Source organism: Rana temporaria, chromosome 1 (assembly GCF_905171775.1).
Source record: "Rana temporaria chromosome 1, aRanTem1.1, whole genome shotgun sequence".
NCBI lineage: Eukaryota > Metazoa > Chordata > Amphibia > Anura > Ranidae > Rana > Rana temporaria.
In genome coordinates this window covers 53,331,739-53,355,979 of record NC_053489.1, presented here as the reverse complement: position 1 = coordinate 53,355,979, position 24,241 = coordinate 53,331,739, and the positions used below count along the sequence as shown (strand labels likewise).

At 42.2% G+C, this 24,241-nt stretch overlaps 1 protein-coding gene and 1 non-coding gene across 5 annotated transcripts in view; both read left to right on the top strand.

The window, feature by feature from the left end:
* The window catches only part of ZFR (zinc finger RNA binding protein), a 106,578-nt gene that overhangs the window by 32,436 nt on the left and 49,901 nt on the right, over positions 1–24,241 (top strand). For all 4 annotated transcript variants that reach the window (XM_040337976.1, XM_040337966.1, XM_040337994.1 and 1 more), the window contains exons 3-4: positions 12,945–13,026; positions 22,984–23,266. In XM_040337976.1, the coding sequence (XP_040193910.1) occupies positions 12,945–13,026; positions 22,984–23,266 (365 nt within the window). The remainder of the gene's footprint in view (positions 1–12,944; positions 13,027–22,983; positions 23,267–24,241) is intronic.
* On the top strand, positions 13,081–13,217 carry LOC120925390. The gene has a single exon (XR_005746665.1). It is a non-coding gene; the product is annotated as a small nucleolar RNA SNORA66 (small nucleolar RNA).

Sequence of the window (24,241 nt, the reverse complement as noted above, 5' to 3'; positions counted from 1 at the left end):
AAGAAAAGAAGAAACTTTTTATAAAAAAAGGTAAAATGACTAATAATAAGCACCAATAAAGAACCATACACCTACATAGATAGACAAAAAAGAAGAAAAAAAGGAGAAAAAGAATAAAGAAAAAAAGAAAAAAAGTAAAATTAAACAATAATAAACAACTAGAAAAAATGTAAGAAATAAAGAATATAAATAAAAATAAAAATAGATGTAAATTAACATAAATAAACATAAATAGAAAAAAATCAAAATAAATATAAATAAATATAAATAAAAATAAAAATAAATATAAAAAATAAATATAAAAAATAAAAATAAATAAATAAAAATAAAAATAAATAAATGCAAATAAAAATAAAAATAAAAATAGAAAAATACAAATAAAAATAAAGATAAATAAAAATAAATATAAAACAAAAATAAAACAAAAATAAAACAAAACAAGGCAGAAATCAAAAAACAAAACAAAGTGAAATTACTGAAACAGAAGAAAAGAAAAAGCAAAAGAAAATACCAAAAAACAAAAAGGTAAGAAAGCACCAGGGTGAACAGACTGTTAAAAAAGTGTAAGATATGACATGTAGACACAATACAGAGGGCTAACGGTCCGGGTGAGAACACCAACAGACAAATGGTCACTCAAAAACGAGCCATATCGATGTACATCCTATGTCAAACCTGCCTAAAGGTCTAAGTTGATAGGGTCATCGTCCATACATAGTCAAATGTAAAAATGTCTACAATGTCAACCATGAAAAAAGAAAACAAAATACAGTTAAAAGAAGCCCACAGGGGGCTTGAAAAAAACCGATGGTATAAAAAATACCATATGGGATGTCATTTCTAATATACAATGGCAAGATAAGATCAGAGAATAACTTTAAATAAATACGATGGCGCAAGAATAATATGCGATTGAAGAAGAACACTAGATAGATAAGCCCAATCAAAGGCCATAAGGCATTGCATAGGGGAGCTTAATGGAAGTCACAGCGATCAATCAGCGATCATCTATAAAGCACGTCAGTGACAAATTCGCGTTCAACCCACCAGGTTGCACTGTCCCTAATGTGTGTATCCAATAGGCCTCACGGCAAAGTAGTGCTCGATTCCGATCACCACCCCTATAGGGTGCTTTAACGTGTTCAATAACCATACCCCGGAGTTCGTGGATCTGGTGTTTGACTGTCACGAAATGTAAAGCCACAGGTTTGTTGAAGTCTACCTGTTCCCCCTTGGCGGTCTTAGTTAGGGCTACCCTAATGTCGCTCCTATGTTTTTGGAAACGCTTCTTAAATGGGCCTATAGTCTTTCCAACATATACCAATGTACAGGGACATTTTAGAATATAGACACAGAAGTCGGTGTTGCAGTTTAAATATTCGCGTATAGGATAGCGACCTCCCATATGTGGATGTGAAAAATATTCACCACAAATAAGGGAGTTGCATATATTACAGTTATAGCATCTAAAACATCCGGTTTTGAGGGATATCTTAGTTGCCGTCTTCGCGTACTTGTGTCGTGGGTCAGCCTGTACTAGATGGTCTCGTAGCGTTTTTCCGCGTTTGTACGCCATCATTGGTTTGGTCTTGATTGTAGGACTCAAAGATCTATCTGACTGCAATATTTTCAAATTGCGTTCCGTGGCGCATTTGATTGTGCCTGACTCTTGGTTGTACGTGTGAACTAGCATAGGGCACGAACTAGCCCTAGAGCTTTTGCTACTACCAGTTAATGCCTTATCTAGAGCTTGATCCAGAATTGGTCTGGGATAACCACGTTCGAGAAATTTCTGGTACATGATATCAAGTTCTTTCTTTTTATCTTGCTCATCTGAGCAGATCCGTAAGACCCGTACAAACTGTGAGATCGGCAAATTGTGGCGTAAATGCGTTGGATGTGCACTCTGAAAGTGTAGCAGAGTGTTTCTATCGGTGGGCTTAGTATATAGGGATGTGGTCATACTTCCACCAGTGATGGTGATAAGTACATCGAGGAATGGAATACATTCACCCGAAATCTCTGGGTTGAACACGATCCCTGGGAAAATGCTGTTAATATACTCCACAAATTTCACAAAGTCCGTCTCACTCCCCGTCCATTTATATGGACGGGGAGTGAGACGGACTTTGTGAAATTTGTGGAGTATATTAACAGCATTTTCCCAGGGATCGTGTTCAACCCAGAGATTTCGGGTGAATGTATTCCATTCCTCGATGTACTTATCACCATCACTGGTGGTAGTATGACCACATCCCTATATACTAAGCCCACCGATAGAAACACTCTGCTACACTTTCAGAGTGCACATCCAACGCATTTACGCCACAATTTGCCGATCTCACAGTTTGTACGGGTCTTACGGATCTGCTCAGATGAGCAAGATAAAAAGAAAGAACTTGATATCATGTACCAGAAATTTCTCGAACGTGGTTATCCCAGACCAATTCTGGATCAAGCTCTAGATAAGGCATTAACTGGTAGTAGCAAAAGCTCTAGGGCTAGTTCGTGCCCTATGCTAGTTCACACGTACAACCAAGAGTCAGGCACAATCAAATGCGCCACGGAACGCAATTTGAAAATATTGCAGTCAGATAGATCTTTGAGTCCTACAATCAAGACCAAACCAATGATGGCGTACAAACGCGGAAAAACGCTACGAGACCATCTAGTACAGGCTGACCCACGACACAAGTACGCGAAGACGGCAACTAAGATATCCCTCAAAACCGGATGTTTTAGATGCTATAACTGTAATATATGCAACTCCCTTATTTGTGGTGAATATTTTTCACATCCACATATGGGAGGTCGCTATCCTATACGCGAATATTTAAACTGCAACACCGACTTCTGTGTCTATATTCTAAAATGTCCCTGTACATTGGTATATGTTGGAAAGACTATAGGCCCATTTAAGAAGCGTTTCCAAAAACATAGGAGCGACATTAGGGTAGCCCTAACTAAGACCGCCAAGGGGGAACAGGTAGACTTCAACAAACCTGTGGCTTTACATTTCGTGACAGTCAAACACCAGATCCACGAACTCCGGGGTATGGTTATTGAACACGTTAAAGCACCCTATAGGGGTGGTGATCGGAATCGAGCACTACTTTGCCGTGAGGCCTATTGGATACACACATTAGGGACAGTGCAACCTGGTGGGTTGAACGCGAATTTGTCACTGACGTGCTTTATAGATGATCGCTGATTGATCGCTGTGACTTCCATTAAGCTCCCCTATGCAATGCCTTATGGCCTTTGATTGGGCTTATCTATCTAGTGTTCTTCTTCAATCGCATATTATTCTTGCGCCATCGTATTTATTTAAAGTTATTCTCTGATCTTATCTTGCCATTGTATATTAGAAATGACATCCCATATGGTATTTTTTATACCATCGGTTTTTTTCAAGCCCCCTGTGGGCTTCTTTTAACTGTATTTTGTTTTCTTTTTTCATGGTTGACATTGTAGACATTTTTACATTTGACTATGTATGGACGATGACCCTATCAACTTAGACCTTTAGGCAGGTTTGACATAGGATGTACATCGATATGGCTCGTTTTTGAGTGACCATTTGTCTGTTGGTGTTCTCACCCGGACCGTTAGCCCTCTGTATTGTGTCTACATGTCATATCTTACACTTTTTTAACAGTCTGTTCACCCTGGTGCTTTCTTACCTTTTTGTTTTTTGGTATTTTCTTTTGCTTTTTCTTTTCTTCTGTTTCAGTAATTTCACTTTGTTTTGTTTTTTGATTTCTGCCTTGTTTTGTTTTATTTTTGTTTTATATTTATTTTTATTTATCTTTATTTTTATTTGTATTTTTCTATTTTTATTTTTATTTTTATTTGCATTTATTTATTTTTATTTTTATTTATTTATTTTTATTTTTTATATTTATTTTCATTTTTTATATTTATTTTTATTTATATTTATTTATATTTATTTTGATTTTTTTCTATTTATGTTTATTTATGTTAATTTACATCTATTTTTATTTTTATTTATATTCTTTATTTCTTACATTTTTTCTAGTTGTTTATTATTGTTTAATTTTACTTTTTTTCTTTTTTTCTTTATTCTTTTTCTCCTTTTTTTCTTCTTTTTTGTCTATCTATGTAGGTGTATGGTTCTTTATTGGTGCTTATTATTAGTCATTTTACCTTTTTTTATAAAAAGTTTCTTCTTTTCTTCACTTATCATCTTATCCTGGGTGAATATAGCACGCTTCCTCTCTAGTACCTCCCATTGAACCATATCACAGCGGCTTGTTTTACAAGTCGCGCTGTCACATTATACATTTTTTCTGGCAATGTACAACTGAGCAGCTATGCGATCACTGTTTTGATCGTGAACACAGCTGGGGGTATGTACCCCATGTGACTCTTTGCTCATGCTTGTTTGTGATTAACTGATCACTAATAGGTGCTTGCATAACATACCTAATAGACTCCTGATTGGATGGGTGGGTAGAGGGAGGAGGTGTTTGGGGTGGGTGGGTTTTATTTTTCAAAGATTTTCATTGGTGACAGCTTCTTATATATTTGTTTGCTTTATTGTATTTGTATCTTTTTGCCTGACGAAGAGGTCCTGCGTGGCCTCGAAACGTTGCTCTTTTTGACATAATAGATATGCATTAAATCTTTGGACGTTATGATTCCTGGTGTGCTGGCGAGTATATATATATATATGTATCTAGGATACAACACATGCCAGCCCCCACCTCCTCCTGTGACAGCAGGTGGGGGTTCCTCTCTGCAGCAGCTGCTGTTGCATTTAAAAGCGGTGCAATAGTTTGAGGTCCGCACAGCCGCGTCATTCATTCACAGGGTAACTACATTGGTTTATGGATGCGTCCACTTTAAATGTCTGGCTCTGTGTGGAGTTGGGAACTTGACACTGCTGGCAATTATTCAGCCTGAGCAGTGACATGGTGATTAAACTAATTGGTGAATTGCTACATGTCCAAGGATCATCTCTTGGTGACAGATCTAGGGGTATTAGGAGGATGCTCGACCCTATTGGATTTAAATAAAAAAATAAATGTACATCTTAAAAGTGCTATTTAAAAAAAAAAGTGTGTAGGTACACACACACACACTTTTATTTTATTAGGAGCCTGTAAAGCATTGCATGCATGCTCTCTGGCTCATGCAGACAGTCTGTGAATCTGTCTTCTCATACGGGCAGGCAGGTACTAAACTGGAAGCATTCATAACTACCTTGAGCACTCCTCAGTGCCATGGAAGTTCATTGAGAAACTACTTGAGACAAGTGATTGTAGTTCTCCCATTCAGGGAACTGTGTGAATGATGCGGCCAGGTGAAAAGAAGCTCTGCACCGCCGTCTTTAGTTTTTTCCCCCCAAATCTAAATTGTCACCGGGTGCAGGGAAAAGCTCCTCAGCCCGCTGTCACAATAGGGACTCAATGCAGGGGCTGCTCATTTAGTAACGTTGCGTGTTAGACCCAGGTGTAACATGTTATGAAATCTGAACTTATCCTTAAAGCGGAGTTCCACCCTAAAGTGGAACTTCTGCTCATCTGATTCCCCCCCCCCTAGTGCCACAATTGGCACCTTTTGGGGGGGACAGGATACCTTTTGTGACAGGTAACCTTTCTCACTTCTGAGAGCCTCAGTCGGTGACCAGTAGGAGAGAGAAGCGGGGCCTCGCGCATGTGCAGTAGGGTTCCCGGCATGAAGCCGAAAGGCTACACTGCCGGGTACCCTTGCCCACAATGGTGGCGGCAGCACCCGACGGCTGCTGGAAACATCAGCTGCAGGTGCTGACATCGCTGGACCGGTAAGTGTCCCATTTTTTTTTCGGGGGGGGGGGGAGCACCGCTTAAGGACCCCTTTAACACCGGAGGTGTTTTTCAGGCACTAAAGGGCTAAATATGTTTCTGTAAAGCACCTGTAAATGCCTCCCCTGCTGCCCCAGTGTGAGAGCCTAAGTGCTTTCACACTGGAGCTGTGCACTTGCAGGTCATTGGAAAATGTCCTGCAAGCAGCATCTTTTGGGGTGGTTTAGGAGCGGTGACCGCGCCTCTGCCCATTGAAATGAATAGGCACCACTGCAGAAGTGGCCGAAAAGAGCTACTAAAAACGACCGTAAAGCACCGATAAAACTAACGGCGCTTTACCGCCAATGCGGCCACGCTAGCTTTGTGTAAGGGGCCTTAATGTTTTATAAGGAGTTTTAAATTCTCCATTTGCCAGTTTTGTACTCTTCCTACAGTTAACCCATTTTCTGCTACAGCAAAATCCCCCCCCCCCCCCCCCCCCGTATTAAAATGTTGGTGAACATTGTAAGTCGGGACATATTGGATGCCTATCTTCTGCTGTGCTCCCTTTAACTATATACCAAAGATGGTGCTGCTATTAGATTAATACTCGGGACAATTCATCAGTCCAGTATATTGGGGTGAATTTTTCATGTAACCCTCGCTCCCTTTTGTAACATGTTACAGCCATATTTAGGGTGTAAGATGTTACGAATGCATCGGCCCCCATCGTCTGATCGTTGGAGGAGAGCAGGCTGAGTTCCCAGCATAATTGGAGAATCGAGCAGGCTGTGCTCTCATTCTTAAAGCGGAGCTCCACCCTGTGGGCAACTTCTGCTTTTGTTGGCTGATCTTTTGCATTGGTTCTGAGCATGCGTGTTTGTACTTTTGGACTTTAGTCCGATGGACTTGTGCACACAGGATAGGATTTTGTACCATCGGACATTTGTTGCCGGAAAGTTTGTCTGTTCTCACAGCGAACATTTGTCATATGAAAGTTTTTGCCGATGGAGTGTACACACGGTCGGATTGTCCGATTTAAACAGGTCCGTTGGAGGTTTGTTGTCAAAAGGTCAGATCGTGTGTATGGGCCTTTAGTGTGGTCAATTTTTGATAGGAAAGCAGAGAGACTGGCAGGAACATCAGGGATTTCACACAAAGGAAGCAATACAAAGAGAGCAAAATACTTTACAAGTACAGCAGGCACATATCAGGAATATGAAATGTTGAATTGACATTCATAAATTTAAAAAAAAATCTAATCCAGATTTGGGTGAAGTCGCCTGGTCAGGTCTTCCCTAGTGTGGTGGCTGACCTCTCCGGTACTTGGCACGGCAAAAATAATTTCCCGGTCCGATCGGACAGTGGTCACAACGGATGCCAGCCTCTCCGGCTGGGGGTGTTCTGGAGTGTCCATTCAGCCCAGGGCCCAGGTGGAGTCCCGTCTGCCAGTCAATGTCCTGGAGCTCCGGGCTATCGGGCTGCGTCTCCCCAAGTGGTTTCTGGGTCTGCAGGACCGTTCAGTCAGGTTCCAGTCCGACAACACCATGGCCGTGGCGTATGTCTACCATCAAGGGGGCACGCGGAGCTCGGCTGCGGTGGTGGAGGTTGCACACATCCTCCGGTGAGCCACAAGGCACGCTCCGGCTCTGTCGGCCGTGTACATTCCGGGGGTGCAGAGATGGCAAGCCGACTACCTAAGTCGCCAAACACAGGACCAGGGAGAATGGTCATTGCACCTGGAAGTGTTTTCAGAGTTGTGCCAAAAATGGGGCACACCAGGCGTTGACCTTCGGGCGTCCCGTCTCAATCGGAAAGTGTCACGTTTCGTGGCCAGGTCAAGAGACCCTTGGGCGGACGCGTTGGTGGCACCGTGGGGTCACTATCGCCTAAACCAAGTGTTCCCTCCTCTGAAGCTTCTCCCTCACCTGTTGCGCAGAGTCGAAGTGGAGGGGATGCCAACAATCCTGGTCGCTCCGGATTGGGCGCGCCTTTCCTGGTACGCGGACCTGGTGCGTCTGGTGGCAGACGTCCCTTGGATTCTGCCCCTGAGAGTAGATCTTCTGTCGCAGGGTCCTATTTTTCCTCACCCTGCTTTACAGTCGCTGGCTTTAACGGCATGGCTGTTGGGAGCCAGGAGCTGGAGGTCCGTCGGACTCTGTGATCTCTACCGTGCTACTTGCACAGAAGTCTACTTCACATAGGATTTGCCATCGTACGTGGAAGGCCTACATCTCTTCGTGTGCAGAGATGAAAGGACACCCCCGCACATACGTGCTGTCCCAGGTGCTGCTGTTCCTACAGCGAGGAGTGGGTCAAGCTCTCGCCTTAAGTACGGTTATGGGTCAGATTTCGGCCATGGCTGTTTATTTTCAGCGACCGTTGGCGACGCACTCCCTGGTGCGTATGTTTGTACAGGGGGTCTGGCTTGTGACCTTCATGTGTCTCCTCCACTGCCTCCGTGGAACTTGAATTCGGTCCTCTCTGTGCTTCAAAAGGGCTCCGTTTGAGGACATTCGGGAGATTCCTCTTTCTCTCTCTCTGTCCCAGAGGGTGGTCTTTCTTAGTAGCCATTCCTTCAGTCAGACAAGTTTTTGATCTGGCGGCCTTGTCTTGCAGGGCTCTTTTATAATGAGGACATTGTTTTACTATCCTTATGTCCTCAGCCGAAGAACTCGAAGGAGGCCACGTTGCTTCCCTTGGACGTGGTGCGAGTCCTACAGGCGTACTTGTCTGCTATGGCTCCATCCCGGAGATCGGACTCGCTGCTCATGAGAAAGGTCTGGCGGTCTCATCGGCCTCCATTTTCAGGTGGATCAGACTGCTCCAAGCCTATGCCCTAAAGGGGCGGGCGCCTCCCTTTCTAGTTACGGCGCATTCGACCAGGGCGGTTGATCACTCTTGGGTTTTCCGCCATCGGGCGTCTGTTTTACAGGTGTGTAAGACAGCGATCTGGTCGTCAATCCACACCTTTTCAAGTTTTACAAGGTGGATGTGAGTGTATCTGCGGATGCCTTTCTTTTGGCCGCAAGGTTTTGCAGGCGGCTGTTTCAGATTGAAGTTCCTCCGTTGAGGAACTCTGGTTTGTTTGGGGTGAAGCTTAATTGCTGTGTTCCCCCCCCCCCCCCCCCATCCCTCAAATTTTTTGACACTTCTTGGGGGACGTCCCTAAGGTCAATTGCTGCTGTGTCCGTCCATGAACGGAAGAGAAAATAGGATTTTTGTACTCACCGTAAAATCCATTTCTCTTGAGTTCATGGACGGACACAGCACCCACCCCTCCTTTTTGTTTGTAATGCTTGTTATGAACTGGAGCTGCTGAGTCAGAGAGTTATACCCGGGGGACCACACCCCCTGGGAGGAGCTGTACTGAAAAGTGTTTTAACACTTGAAGTGCTGTTTTTTTCTGCCTAGTCTCTCCTGGAATGAAGGATATAATACCCTAAGGTCAATTGCTGCTGTGTCCGTCCATGAACTCGGAGAAAGGATTTTTGTACTCACCGTAAAATCCATATTTTTTTTCAGGTGAACCACCACTTTAAGATGAGTTTTTCAGCTCGAAAATTGCTCTAACTCCAAGCTTTAAAAAAAGGGGGGGGGGGGGGGACACAAAAAACGCGGGTATTCGGCACTTATCAGCATTTTAGTGCTGTAAGCTTTTGCGAGTATGAATTATGTTAAAAAAACACTGAAAAACAAATTCTACCGTGAACGCTACTGGAATTTTGATAACATCCAGTGTTCATGAGGCCTAGCCTCCAACTATCTAGTGCAGGGGGGCCTGCCTGATTGCGTAAAATTTAAAGTGTTTAGGTATGACCTCATTGCATAGTGTATGGTCAGTCTTAGTTGTGGTCATGTACAATACTTTTTTTTTTTTTTTTTAACCTGGCAAATCCCCATAGTCTATCTCGGGAGCGAGCAAGAGGGTGACTACGAGTAAGCATCACATGATGTGTAACATGTCGGCCACCTTTTTCCTGTTCACTTCATTTTGACTGCATCGCTTTGGTTGTTTTGGATTTTATTTATACAATAAAGATATCGTTTTAAGGAGTGCAGCAGTCCAGGATCTTTATCTAATGCTTATGTGAATGTTGTGTACATTTTGATTGTTAAACTATACTATAAATCATAATTCTTTAATGCACGGCAACATAAAAAAAGAGATCTAGATATATAGAGATAGGTGGAGTTGTGTTTAGTCACTTCCTGTCCCTGTAATTCCTATTCAAATGAGTTATGTGATCACCAGAATGGGATAGCAAAGGCAGGATAACATTGTCGGACGTTCTGACCCTTGTCCACTTTGCTAAAAAAAAATTGGGCTGAGTGGTGCTCGGCTACTGTGTTTCTCAGAAGATAAGACCTAGCGTTATTTTCCTGGAGTGCTGCAATATAAGCCCTACCCCGAAAATAAGCCCTAGTTTAAAATGCTTGTAAAATCCTATAATCCCCTCTATTACAGGAGTATATATAATGTACAATGTGTGTTCTGTAATATAAATGTGGAGAAGAGAACTCCGGTGGGTCACAGAAGCGCAGAGCGGCACTATAACAAAAGGCATTTGGCACAATTATATTACATAAGCACACACATTGTACATTATATACTACTGTAATAAAGTGGATTATAGGATTTTATAAGCATTTTAACTCAGATTACACTGGGGATTGCTGATAGCAGAGAGAGAGGGGGAGAGAAGATGGCACATTACATGGTAAGACCTACCCCGAAAATAAGCCCTACTGTGCCTTTTTGTTGCCAAAATTAATATAAGACCCAGGCTTATTTTCATAGGAAACTCGGTATTCAGGGGAAAGCTTTGTATTCTGTGAATGTACTCCTCCCTCTGGCTGAGGCGGAGAGCATAACATCATCCTCCCGCCTCCAGCCAGTCAGAGGAAGCTATGTATTCATTCATGGAATACAAAGCTTCCTGTGAATGGCTGATCATCACTTGGCCTGATTGTGTTTTGTTCTGGTAATAATGCAGGAAGTCTTTGTTCAATTGCAGCAACACATTGCTATACATACAGTCTACACGGTGTATCTATTAGTGCAGTAAATAGTTATTTTGGGTCAGCTTGGCCCAAACTAGCATGCCCCCAAAATTTTTTTTAAAGGAGTGCTTTTTAATTTGAGTATAGCATCAAGCCAATTAAAGTGGTTATAAACCCTTACAGACCACCTGTCCCCTGCATGTGCCAATGTCATCGGCACTGGGGAAAACTGAAGCAATGCCACGTATTGCTTCAGTGACCGTGCCGTTACCGGTGGCTTTTGCATGCATGTGCGGGAGTGATGTTATCGTGGCTCCAGCCAATCACAGTGCCGGAGCCGCAATACCTGGAAGTAACCCCCGGGAGAGATGCTGGAGGGGGACAAGGACCGCTGTGGGGGCTTCAATCTAAGGCAAGTAATTCATAATGAGCTTGTATGCTTTGCATACTAACTCATTATGCCTTTTGTCTTGCAGGTGTGTGTGTGTTTTTTTTGTTTTTCTCTTCCTTCCCCCTTCCCCAAAGGGTTTACAACCACTTTAAACTCCTGGGATATTTAATCTGGTCAGTTAAGTAGCAGAGGGGGGTTGCTTATCAGTTTCGCTGCTTTGGTGTTGATGAAGATTTTTTTTTTTGTTTATTCATTTTTTTTTTCTTCCAACCACCCCCCTCCCCTCACTTATCTTTTCTGACTATTTTTCACTAGTTTTGCATTTGGCTAGGGTCAGTGTCGCTACTAGTAGCACGAGGCGATGCCTGGGCCCTATAGAGGTTGCACAGGCAAACCAACTCCTTCGGGGTGGCACATCAATACGTGTCATTGCCAGAAGGTTTGCTATGTCTCCCAGCACAGTCTCAAGAGCATGGAGGAGATTCCAGGAGACAGGCTGTTACTCTAGGAGAGCTGGACAGAGCCGTAGAAGTTCCTTAACCCATCAGCAGGACCGGTATCTTCTATTTTGTGCAAGGAGGAACAGGATGAGCACTGCCAGAGCCCTACAAAGTGACCTCCAGCAGGCCACTGGTGTAAATGTCTCTGACCAAACAATCAGAAACAGACTTCCTGAGGGCCCGATGTCCTCTAGTGTGCTCTGTGCTCACTGCCCAGTACTGTGGAGCTTGATTGGTATTTGCCATGAAACTCCTGAGTTGACAGGTCCACCACTGTTGCCCCATGCTTTTCACAGATGAGAACAGGTTCACCCTGAGCATATGTGACAGATGTGAAAGGCCTGGAGAAGCTGTTATACTGTCTGTAACATCGTTCGGCATGACCGGTTTGGTGGTGGGTCAGTGATGGTCTGGAGAGGCATATAAATGGAGGGACGCACAGACCTCTACAGGCTACACAATGGCACCCTGACTGTTTGGTATTGGGATGAAATCCTTGGACCCATTGTCAGACCCTACGCTGGTGCAGTGCCGAGTTCCTCCTGGTGCAAAACAATGCCCGACCTCATGTGGCGAGAATATGCGGACAGTTTCGACTGACCTAAATCCTAAAGAACACCTCTGGGAAATTTTTTCGGTCCATTCGACGCTGCCAGGTTGCACCTCAGTCTGTTCAGGAGCTGAGTGATGCCATGGCCAGATCTGGGAGGAAATACCCCAGGACACCATCTGTCTCATTGAGCGCATAATCCAATGTTGCGCATGCATACAAGCAGGTGGGGGGGCCATACAAACTACTGGGTACCATTTTGAGTTGCTGCAATGAAATTTCAGGAAAAAACGCACAAGTCTGCTGCATAATTGTTTGTTTCATTTTTTCACTTTGATTTTCGGGGTGTCTTTGAATTCAGCCCTCTGTAGGGTGATCATTTTCATTTCCATCAAATGATGTACCATCCTTTCTTTACTAACACATTACCCAGTCCATGTCAGTATAGATATAACATATTTTTCCCTGATTGAGATTTGATGTGTTTTCAAAGTGTTCCTTTAATTTTTTTGAGCCGTGTATTTAAAGGGTGTATTAAACGTAGGATTTGGGCCTTAAATGTTTTTAAGGCACGATTAAAATAGTTAATTGTACTCTTTTTGATTTTTAAAACAAACTGGTCTAGTAGTTTGTGAAACATTGTAAAAGTTTTCCCATGAACAGGCAGTCCTCACTCATGTTTGTTTTTTTTTTTCTTTTCTTTCTTCTGTTAGTGCCCAGCCGGCTTGGTGAAGAGGCCAAAATGGCTACTGGCAACTACTTTGGGTTTACCCACGGCGCTGCCGCCCAGTACAGGTAAGTGTATGCATGATATATATTGTAGCATTTGCATGCAGAAATCTTTATTATTTGCAAACAAGATCACTAGCACAGCATGATGATGTTGCTGAAGCAAGGGGAACATGTTTGCTAAAATAAGCATTGTCCTAGAAGAGCCTGGTCCTCAGCAATGTGAATGTGACCTTCGCTTCTATGCCAATACATTTACTTTTTCAGGATATGACCAGACTGTGCTTAAATTGAGACACTGTGTGAAGCAGAGGGGGGGGGGGGTTGTCATTTGCACAGTTCACTTGTATAGTTTAGTCCAATGAGCTTTAAAGGGGTTGTAAAGATACAATTTATTTATTTTTTCCTAAATAGCTTCCTTTACCTTAGTGCAGTCCTCCTTCACTTACCTCATCCTTCCATTTTGCTTTTTAAATGTCCTTATTTCTTCTGAGAAATCCTCACTTCCTGTTCTTCTGTCTGTAACTACACTCAGTGTAATGTGAGGCTTTCTCCCTGGTGTGGAGCAGGAGAGTCAGGACGCTCTCTACGTTGCAGATAAAGAGAGGAGCTGTGTATTAGTGGGTATCCTGTATCTCCCGCTCGCCCCCCCCTCAAGGGGGGGGGGGGGGCAAGCACAACACTCCACACCAGGGAGAAAGCCTTGCATTACCGTGTGTAGTTGGACAGATAAACAGGAAGTGAGGATTTCTCAGAAGAAATAAGGACATTTAAATACAAAATGGAAGGATGAGGTAAGTGAAGGAGGACTGCACTAAGGTAAAGGAAGCTATTTAGAGAATTAAAATAAAAGGGGTTGTAAAGTATACATTTTTTTTAAGACACGGGGGGGGGGTTTATAACCTCATTTTCCTAGACAAGAAACCAGGAAGGAACTGAAGAAATGTAGGGGGGGGGGGTTATAACCTCTTTTGCCTAGGCAAGAAACCAGGAAGGAACTGAAGAAATGGGGGGCAGTCTAAAGCCAGTAAATGATGTACCTTCCCATCTATCTACTAATGCTAGCAGCATAAAGATTAGAAATAATGTTGACTGAGAGTGAAGTTTAGGAGATAGATATGTTCGTAGTTGAGGGAGCCCCTAAGTTCTTCTAGCATGAATGATATATGGTGTGAGCACTGAGGCAGAGCTACAAAATGTGCAGTTCTTTAGACTCCACACCATTGCCAGGTCCTCTAATAAAACCCTGTATGGACAGTAGATGCAAATGAAGGTGGGAAGGGGCTTGGCACTAGTAGTTGGGGCTTCATGTAAGGTTTGGCATAAGCAGCATTTCCATGTCCAACCTGGGTTTAGGATCAATGGGGCAGTACAGGGTTTGGGGGTGAAGACTAATGGCTCATTCACACTAACCTGCATGCTAAATTGTGTATGCACTACTACTGTACATTTTAGTCGTGGTCCAATGCATTGTGAAAATTCATTAGCTGTAGCTTAAGTTGATGTAAAATATATAAAAACTAGGGATGTCCCGAGTACAAGTACCGATACTTTTATGTACTCGCCGATTACTGATACTTTTTTTAAAAAAAATGTGTCCATGTGTCTCCCAAATGCAGCCGTGTCCCCAAATGAAGCTTTGTATAGGTCTCCAGTGGCAAAGAGAAAGCTATCCCCCCCCCCGTCTAGTTGATCGGCGCTCGGGAACATAACAGCTTTCACTTTGATAGACAGATCACCCGTCCAATCCTGGGACGGGTGATCTGTCTATCAAAGTGCCCAGACAAGGGGGAGGGGCTAAATATGAAGACACGCGATGGGGAACACACAACTATTAAAATGAAAGCGGTTATGTTCCACGAGCACCGATCAACTAGACGGTGGCAGCGACAGCAGCTCTCCTCTCCTCCAGTGGCATGTTTTACATACCCGAGGACTGCTCTCTGCCCCCTCTCAGCCCCATCTCCGCCCCCTCTCTGACCGCTCTCCACCCCCTCTGAGGGTGAAAAAAAAGGTATCGGTGAAGCATCGGGAGCATTTGCGCGAGTACAAGTACTCACGCAAATGCTCAGTATCGGTACCGATACTAGAACCCTAATAACAACCCTGGACAAAGGAGCCTTAGTGCCACATTAAATATATTTAATTTTTCTGTCACAAATAATAAAATAAAATGGTTAATACTCCTTTAAAACAAATGTGAAGATTATGGATAAAGAAAAGTAAAGACAGTGGCTTCCATTTAATGGCTACATTTTATTGGAAATGGGGAGTGTAGGTAACAGGACATAAGAGAACGTGGGTTTCCATGAACTCTTGAGCCAAGAGGAGACCTGATGTGTTCTCGATTTTCCTTATTAGGTTCCCACCATATTACTCATGTTACTTCTTACAGAAGAGAGCAGTATATTTACAGTGAGGGGGGGGGGGGAAAGTATTTGATCCTCTGATTTTGTATGTTTGCCCACTGACAAAGAAATGATCAGTCTATCATTTTAATGGTAGGTTTATTTTAACAGTGAGAGACAGAATAACAAAAATGTCCAGAAAAACACATTTCAAAAGTTGATTTGTATTTTAATGAGTGAAACAAGTATTTAAACCCCTTCACAAAACATGACTTGGTACTTAGTATGGCAAAACCCTTGTTGGCAATCACAGGTCAGAGGTCAGATGTTTCTTGTAGTTAATCACCGGGTTTGCACACATCTCAGGAGGGATTTTGTCCCACTCCTCTTTGCAGATCCTCTCCAAGTCATTAAGGTTTCAAAGCTAATGTTTGACTCCAACCTTCAGCTTTCTCCACATATTTTCTATGGGATTAAGGTCTGGAGACTGGCTAGGCCACTCAGGACCTTTTTTTTTTATTGTGCTTTTTCTTGGGCTACTCCTTGGCTGTGTGTGTTTTTTTTTGTCATGCTGGAATACCCATCCTAACCCATTTTCAGTACCCTGGCTGAGGGAAGGAGGTTCTCGCCCAAGATTTGACAGTACATGGCCTTGTCCATTCTCTTTTTTGATGAAGTGAAGTTGTCCTGTCCCCTTGGCAGAACACCCCCAAAACATAATGTTTCCTCCTCCATGTTGGACGGTGGGGATGATGTTCATGGGGGTCATAGGCAGAATTCCTCTTCCAAACAGATGCCAAAGAACTTGATTTTGGTCTCATCTGACCACAAAACTTTCCCCCAGTTCTCCTCTGAATAATTTGGCTGTTCACTAGCAAACTTCAGACGGGCCTGTACATCTGTTTTCTTAAACGGGGGTACCTTGCGGGCACTGCAGGATTTCAGTCCTTCACAGCGTAGAGTGTTACCAATGGTTTTCTTGGCAACGATGGTCCCAGCTGCCTTGAGATCATTGACAAGATCCTTCTGTGTAGTTCTGGGCTGATTCCTCACCGTTCTCATGATCATTGAAACTCCACGAGGTGAGCTCTTCCATGGAGCCCCAGACTGAGGGAGATTGACAGTTATTGTGTTTCTTCCATTTGCAAATAATCACACCAACTGTTGTCACCCTCTCACCAAGCTGCTTGGCGATGGTCTTGTAGCCCATTCCAGCCTTGTGTAGGTCTACAATCTTGTCCCCGACATCCTTGGGCAGCTCTTTGGTCTTGGCCATGGTGGAGAGATTGGAATCTGATTGCTTCTGTTGAAAGGTGTCTTTTTATACAGGTAATAAGCTCTCCCTTTTGAGAGTGGTCCTAATCTTAGCTCGTTGCCTGTATAAGACACCTGGGAGCCAGAAATCTTGCTGATAGGGGATCAAATACTTGTTTTATTACTTAAATTAATACTTGTCCCCCTATACATTGTAAAGCGCTGCATAAACTGTTGGCGCTATATAAATCGTATAATAATAATTAAAATGCAAATCAATTTAACACTTTTAAAAATGCGTTTTTTGGATATTTTTGTTCTGTTGGTCTCATCGTTAAAATAAACCTACCATTAAAATTATAGACAGATCATTTCTGTCAGTGGGCAAACTTACAAAATAATCAGGGTTTTCAAATACTTTTGTCCCCTCACTATATGTGTGGGTTTATTTAATTTTTTTTTGCTTTGTGTGTGTATGTACAGTATGTATGTATGTATGTATGTATGTATGCATATGAACTTCATTCACCTTATTGGACATTATTTTCGTTATCTTTGAATCATTTTGGCAACATGTGACTTTTTTCAGTGCTACATATGTTTTATCCACATGTATGTGTACACACATATATATATATATATATATATATTATACTTTTTTTTTTTTTCCTCCTATATTACATTGTGCATTGGTTCTGTACAGGATAGGTGTCATTTCTCAGTCACCATGTTAGTCAAACTTGTGCACAATTCTCTTTCCGTCTAATGAGACTAGGCTGCCTTAGTTTGAAACCTAACCCCTTAACAACCTTGTCTCAGTTTACAAAGTTTGGAGGTCTGTCAGTAAACAAATGTATTACCTAAACCAGACACCCAGAATTATTTTGTCTTGCCTGTGTAAAGTAAGCCATGCACAAACTTGGGCAATTGAAACTGAGCAGATGAGAACTCGTAGAATTAAGGGTAGGGGCACCTGAATTTTTATAACCCTTATTGACCACTGTCAGTGCATTGCATCGGTGGAACACTGACCATGTACATATCTTAAGGTAAATGTTGTAAGAGAAGTATAGTGACTGCTGGCATGCTGAAAAATCGTATACAGAACCACTTTCTTCAGTACTTTGAGTCACTGTCCCAAGAACATGGATTAGGAGCTTAGAAGTTCTTATGTACTTGTTCAGATCTCACTCAAAGTATTGAAGCAAAAGGGGTCAGCCAGGCAGCATGCACTTCAAGGAGAGGTCAGCAATGATAATATCCATGTTTCTCTTACAACTTGTTTGCTTTTAATGTCTTGATTTCTTCCACATATACCAGACTGAGGAGTTTTTCCAAATGCTTTGGTGTTTAAAGGGGTTGTAAAGGTTCGTGTTTTTATTTTCTAAATAGGTTCCTTTTAAGCTAGTGCATTGTTGGTTCACTTACCTTTGCCTTCTAATTCCCTTGTAAATGTTTTTTTTTGTTTTCTTTGTCTGAATTTCCCACTTCCTGTTCCTCCTCAGTAAGCTGTCTTGGCTGACTAACCCCCATGGATGATGGGGGCAAGCTTACTGAGGAGAAACAGGAAGTGAGAAATTCAGACAAAGAAAAAAATAATAATTTTAGAAGGGAAATCGAAGGAAAAGATAAGTGAACGAACAATGCACTAGCTTAAAGGAACCTATTTGAAAATAAAAACAAACCTTTACAACCCCTTTAAGGCCCCTGGAAAAGCTCACAAAAACTGCTGCCCATTAAAATCCGTGAATGCTGTCGCACTGGGATGGTGCGCTGGCAGTGCAGTGAAACAAATACGGCATGGAGCATGTTTGGAGAACTAAAAAAAAAAAAAGTGCCTCAAAAACTCCCCTCTATTGAAATAAATGGGAAGCGATAAAGCACTTCAAGAGCTCCTCCAAAATAGTTTTTGGAGAAGTTTCTGAGTCGCCTGTCCTTTTTAAAAAGTGCACTGCAAATGCCTGAAAAACGCTCAGTGTTTTATGGGCAATTTTAGAAGCGCCTCGGTGCGAAAGGGGCCTAAATGACCCCATAAATAAAAAATGTGTACCACAATTGCTGATGTTTTAAAACCCCTTGGATTATTTTTGAAATCAAACGTAAGTGTTAAGCCTGCATTGGCAAAGATATTGAAAGGTACAATATTCAGGCTTCTGCATAACAAGTTAAGCATATACTAAAAGCAGTTACTATGTGATGTACAAGACACATAAAGTTCACTATACTTGCTTTACATTCCATGACTTTGCCAAATCCTCTTTAATTAATGTGTCTCGCACTCCCCAGACACTACAGCTTATGTTGGGGGTATTATAATTCAGGATTTGTATAGCGCCAACTGTTTGCACAGCTTTTGACCATCTAAAGGAAGCCGATACTGTTACAATAGAATTACAAAACAAGAGGGTTATGAGGATCCTGCTCATAAGAGCCTGTTATCTAATAAAGTGGTACAAAAGGCAATAACTGGGGGGATGGAAGAGCTAAAGGTTCAGTTAGTTGGAGGCACGATGGGCTCCCCTAAAGAGATGAGTTTTCAGGGATTGCCTAAAGGTGGCTAGAGTAGGAGAAGGCTAGGCACATTGAGTTAGAGTTCTCGAGTCCCTGGAGAAGTCCTGGAGATGAGCATGGGAGGAGACGAGAGCTTGATAGCAGGTCTTGGGAGAAGCAGAGAGGACGGTTTGGGTGTGGCTTTGTATGTTGGTGTTTTGAATTTCAGTTGCTGTGCAATTGGAAGCCACTGGAGAGGTGGCAGACAATGAGCGGTTGGTAAGGTCGAGGAGTCTGTCGGCAGCATTCATGATGGACTGAAGAGGGATCGGGACCTAGTGGGCAGCATTGGGGAGGGCCAAGTGCAGAAAGTTGTCAATGGGAAAGAAGGGTTACCTTCCAACTTGACAATGACCCAAAGCACGCAGCAAAAATGACCACAGTGGTTAAAGGAGAAAAGGGTGAATGTCCTCGCATGGCCTAGTCAGAGCACAGACTTTAATTCTATTGAAAATCTGTGGAATGACTTGAAGACTGTAGTCCACAAATGCTCACTATTAAAGTAAACTGAACTTGAGCAATTCTGCAAAGAGTGGGCAAATATTGCAAAGTCTAGAGGTGCAAAGTTTAATGGAGACATATATCCCGACAGACTGGAATTAAACTCTCATTCTGTGTTTGTTTTCTTTTTCCCTGACATGTTGGTGTTTTATATTTTTACTTGGATGTTACAAGTTACTTAGCACAATTTTTTTTTTAATTTCCAGCTGCAAAGCAACAAAATGTGATTTATTTAGTAATACTTTTTTATTATTTCCCCTTATGGGAGGCCCCCACCTTAGGCACATATCGGTGTTTCTTGCAGCTAGTTAACCACTTCCATGCAGGGCATTTTTCCCCCCTTCCTGCCCAGACCAATTTTTTTTAGTTTTCAGCGCTATCGCACTTTGAATTGCATGACCACGCAATTGCCAAACTACCCAAATTATTTTTTTATGGGGTTTTCTCCCCACATATGGCTTTCATTTGGTGGTATTTGATCACCTCTGCTGTTTTTTTTATTTTTTGCACTATAAACAAAAACGAGCGACAGCTTTTAAAAAAACACAATATATTTATTAAAATTTTAGCTATAATTACTTTCTTTTTTTTTTATCTATTTTTTTTCCCCTTAGTTTAGGCCGATATGTATTGTACATTTTTTTGGTTAAAAAAAATCGCAACAAGTGTATATTGATTGGTTTGCACAAAAGTTATAGTGTCTACAAAATAGGGGATTTATGGCATTTTTTCTTTTACTAGTAATGGCGGCGATCTGCGGGTTTTTGTTATTTATTTTAATTGATTGCGACGAACCTATCGGACACTTTGGTCCCAAAAATGTGTAAATTTACATTTTATACAGTGATCGGTGCTATAAAAATGCACTGGTTACTGTGTAAATATCACTGGCAGGAAAGGGGTTAACATTAGGAGGCAATTAAGGGGTTATGTGTGTCCTAGGGAGTGATACTGACTGGGTCACTGACACACCATTGGTCTCCTTTCCCTGACACAACGTTGGTCTAGGTGTTTACGTTCACGTCCTTGGCTGTGTAACCTGTGCCTGGCGGACATCGCAGCTGCCAGGCACGTGCATCTGCACCCGAGTGACGCGGCGGGCACGCGTACTCTAGCGGTCGGGAGGCCCGAGGACATCATATGACAGCCGCCCAGGATGGCAGAGCCACCTTGCATCCGTCATTTTAATATATGTGGGTAATGAAGTGGTTAAAAATCTAGGGCAATTATTTTCATACTCTTATTAGTTGGCCAATTTATTGTTTCGATCGGATAACCTTAAAAAAAAAAAAAAGTGTGGTGTATAATTTAGTTAATATGTAAAGTTTAACATTTAAAGGCAATTTATTCTTCAATATCTCTATGCCATGGTAAATGTAAATAACCAACTATATGGGTCGGGAGCAAAATCTCTAATCCACTCTGAGAATAACAGACAGAAGAGATATACTGTATATACTATTAGAGGTTGAATGTGGTATCGTCAGACTCGGAGATTAAATTTTTGTTATTTAAATAAAAGACTTTTGAGGATTTTCGGACAGAACTGTAATATATTATGTATGACTGGCTCCCTTTGTCCCTGTGCCTGCTGTCACTTTTGTTGGCCGTACAAAAACAATGTCTTCCTTCAAAAATAAAAATCCAATTAAAGAACAAATTTTTAGTGGGGTCAAATCGACCACAGCGACAGGAAAATTGGAAGCAGTAGAATAGAAGACTTTGTAGTCAAAGGAATCCCCACCGACATATCTGGCTCCTCCTGCCTTCAGAGCACCCCCAATAGCAAGCTGCAAAATACAGCATGGAGTGCCCCTATAGCAGGTTTAAAAAAAACTTCTGCCTTCAGAACCCAGCCCAGGACTACATGTCCCATGAGGCATTGCTCCTCACACATTCACAGTCACAAGTTCTCAGGCACTTACTGACATGTATGAATGGTGTACTGAGCTGTATGTGTGCTTCACTGTATTTTTGATATGTAAACAAATCATGTATTCTGTACGCAGGCTAACTAATCGGCTGATCGATTATGAAAATAGTTGTCAACTATATTCATAATCTATTAGTTGTCGATTAATCAATTGGTTGTTTCGGCCCTATAAATATTTTTATTTTTTTCTTCCTTAACCACTTAAGGACCCGCTCATGTACATTTACGTTGGTACTTTAAATATGGATATCTCGGTAACGGCAGCAGCTGCTGCCACAACCGAGATATCCATCTTTAGTGTGAGTGGTCTGTAAACGATAACGGTGGTCTCAGCGGCAACTTCGCCGCAAGATCACCGTTATCGGCGGCGGGAGAGGGGCCGCTCTCCCGCGCCCTCCGCCGCTTACCGGAGCCGTCGGTAGCTGCGGAGGCGATCGGGTCCTCTCTCCTGCTGTGTGGGGATGCGAGTGAGGGCAAGATGGCCCCCACCCGTCCCCATAGCAGGGCGGAAGTGATGTTAAAACGTCAGTTCCGCTCATGCTTCTTAAAGCAACATTTTTTAAATGTCATTTTTTCAAATGACTATATTTCCATTTTTTTTTTTGCATTCAAGTCTAAATATGATATGTGAGGTCTTTTTGACCCCAGATCTCATATTTAAGAGGACCTGTCATGCTTTTTTCTATTACAAGGGATGTTTACATTCCTTGTAATAGGAATAAAAGTGATCAATTTTTTTTTTTTTTTAAATAATAAAATAAATAAAAATAAGAAAACAAAAAAAATGTTTTTTGATGGCGCCCCGTCCCGACGAGCTTGCGCACATAAGTGAGTAGCGCCTGCATATGAAAACTGTGTTCAAACCACACAAGTGAGGTATCACCGCGATCATTAGAGCGAGAGCAACAATTCTAGCCCTATACCTACTCTGTAGCTCAAAAGATTCAACCTGTAGAATTTTTTAAACGTCGCCCATCGAGATTTTTAAGTGTAAAAGTTTGACGCCATTTCACCAGCGGGTGCAATTTTTAAGCGTGACATGTTGGGTATCATTTTACTCAGCGTAACATTATCTTTCACAATATATAAAAAAATTGTGCCAAATTTATTGTCTTATTAATTCAAAAAAGTAAATTTTTTCCAAAAACAGTGCGCTTGTAAGACCGCTGCACAAATACGGTGTGACAAAGTATTGCAATGACCGCCATTTTATTCTCTAGGGTGTTAGAAAAAAATATATATAATGTTTGGGGGTTTTAAGTAATTTTCTAGCAAAAAAAACTTTTAGTCTTGTAAACGCCAAATCTGAAAAACACCCAAGGTCCTTAAGTGGTTAATTGAGAGATGCACCTTGACTAGCGCATGGTTAGCATAAATTCAATGCCTGTTCTAACTTCACTTTTTTTTTTCTTTTTCCTCCACCTATTTTACTCTCAGCCAGCAACCAGCATCAGGCGTAGCCTATTCGCATCCAACCACTGTGGGTAGCTACACTGTTCATCAGGCTCCAGTGGCGGCTCACACTGTGACAGCAGCCTATGCTCCATCAGCAGCCACAGTTGCTGTAGCTCGGCCCGCTCCCGCTGCCGTGGCAGCTGCTGCGTCTGCAGCAGCTTATGGGGGCTATCCGACAGCTCATACAGCGACAGATTACGGCTACGCTCAACGTCAGCAGGAAGCTCCTCCGCCACCACCTCCAGTCACAACACAGAATTACCAGGTAACTTGTGTAACATTTTATTTATTAGCAGGGAAAAGCTTAAAACCATTTTTTTTTTTTTTTTTTTTTGTGGACAGGTTTTTAGAAATAATTTTCTGGAAAACTGTATAAGTTGTAATTGTTACTGTAACGTAATCTAGGTGTGGCCCCTTGAAGATTTTATGTGCTCAATGTGGCTTCCTGTTGCAATGAATTAAATTCAACTGAAATGAAACATACAGGTGAAACTCGAAAAATTTGAATATCGTGCAAAAGTTAATTTATTTCACTAATGAAACTTAAAAGGTGAAACTAATATATGAGAGACTCATTACATGCAAAGCAAGATAGTTCAAGCCGTGATTTGTCATAATTGTGATGATTATGGCTTACAGCTCATGAAAACCCCAAATCTACAATCTCAGAAAATTAGAATATTACATGCAATCAATAAAACAAGGATTGTACATAGAACAATATCGGACCTCTGAAAAGTAGAACATGCTTATGTACTCAGTACTTGGTTTGTGCCCCTCAGTACTTGGTTTGGGCCCCTTTTGCAGCAATGACTGCCTCAATGTGGCGTGGCATGGAAGCGATCAGCCTGTGGCACTGCTGAGGTGTTATGGAAGACCAGGATGCTTCAATAGCGGCCTTCAGCTCTTCTGCATTGTTCGGTTTCATGTCTCTCATCTTTCTCTTGGCAATGCCCCATAGATTCTCTATGGAGTTCAGGTCAGGCGAGTTTGCTGGCCAATCAAGCACAGTAATCCCACAGTTATTGAACCAGGTTCTGGTGCTTTTGGCAGTGTGGGAGGAAAATTAAGTCATTATCCCTATAGAGCTCATCTGCAGAAGGAAGCATGAAGTGCTCCAAAATCTCCTGGTAGACGGCTGCGGTGACCCCAGACTTAATGAAGCACAGTGGACCAACACCAGCAGATGACACGGCTCCCCAAATCAACACAGACTGTGCAAACTTCACACTGGACTTCA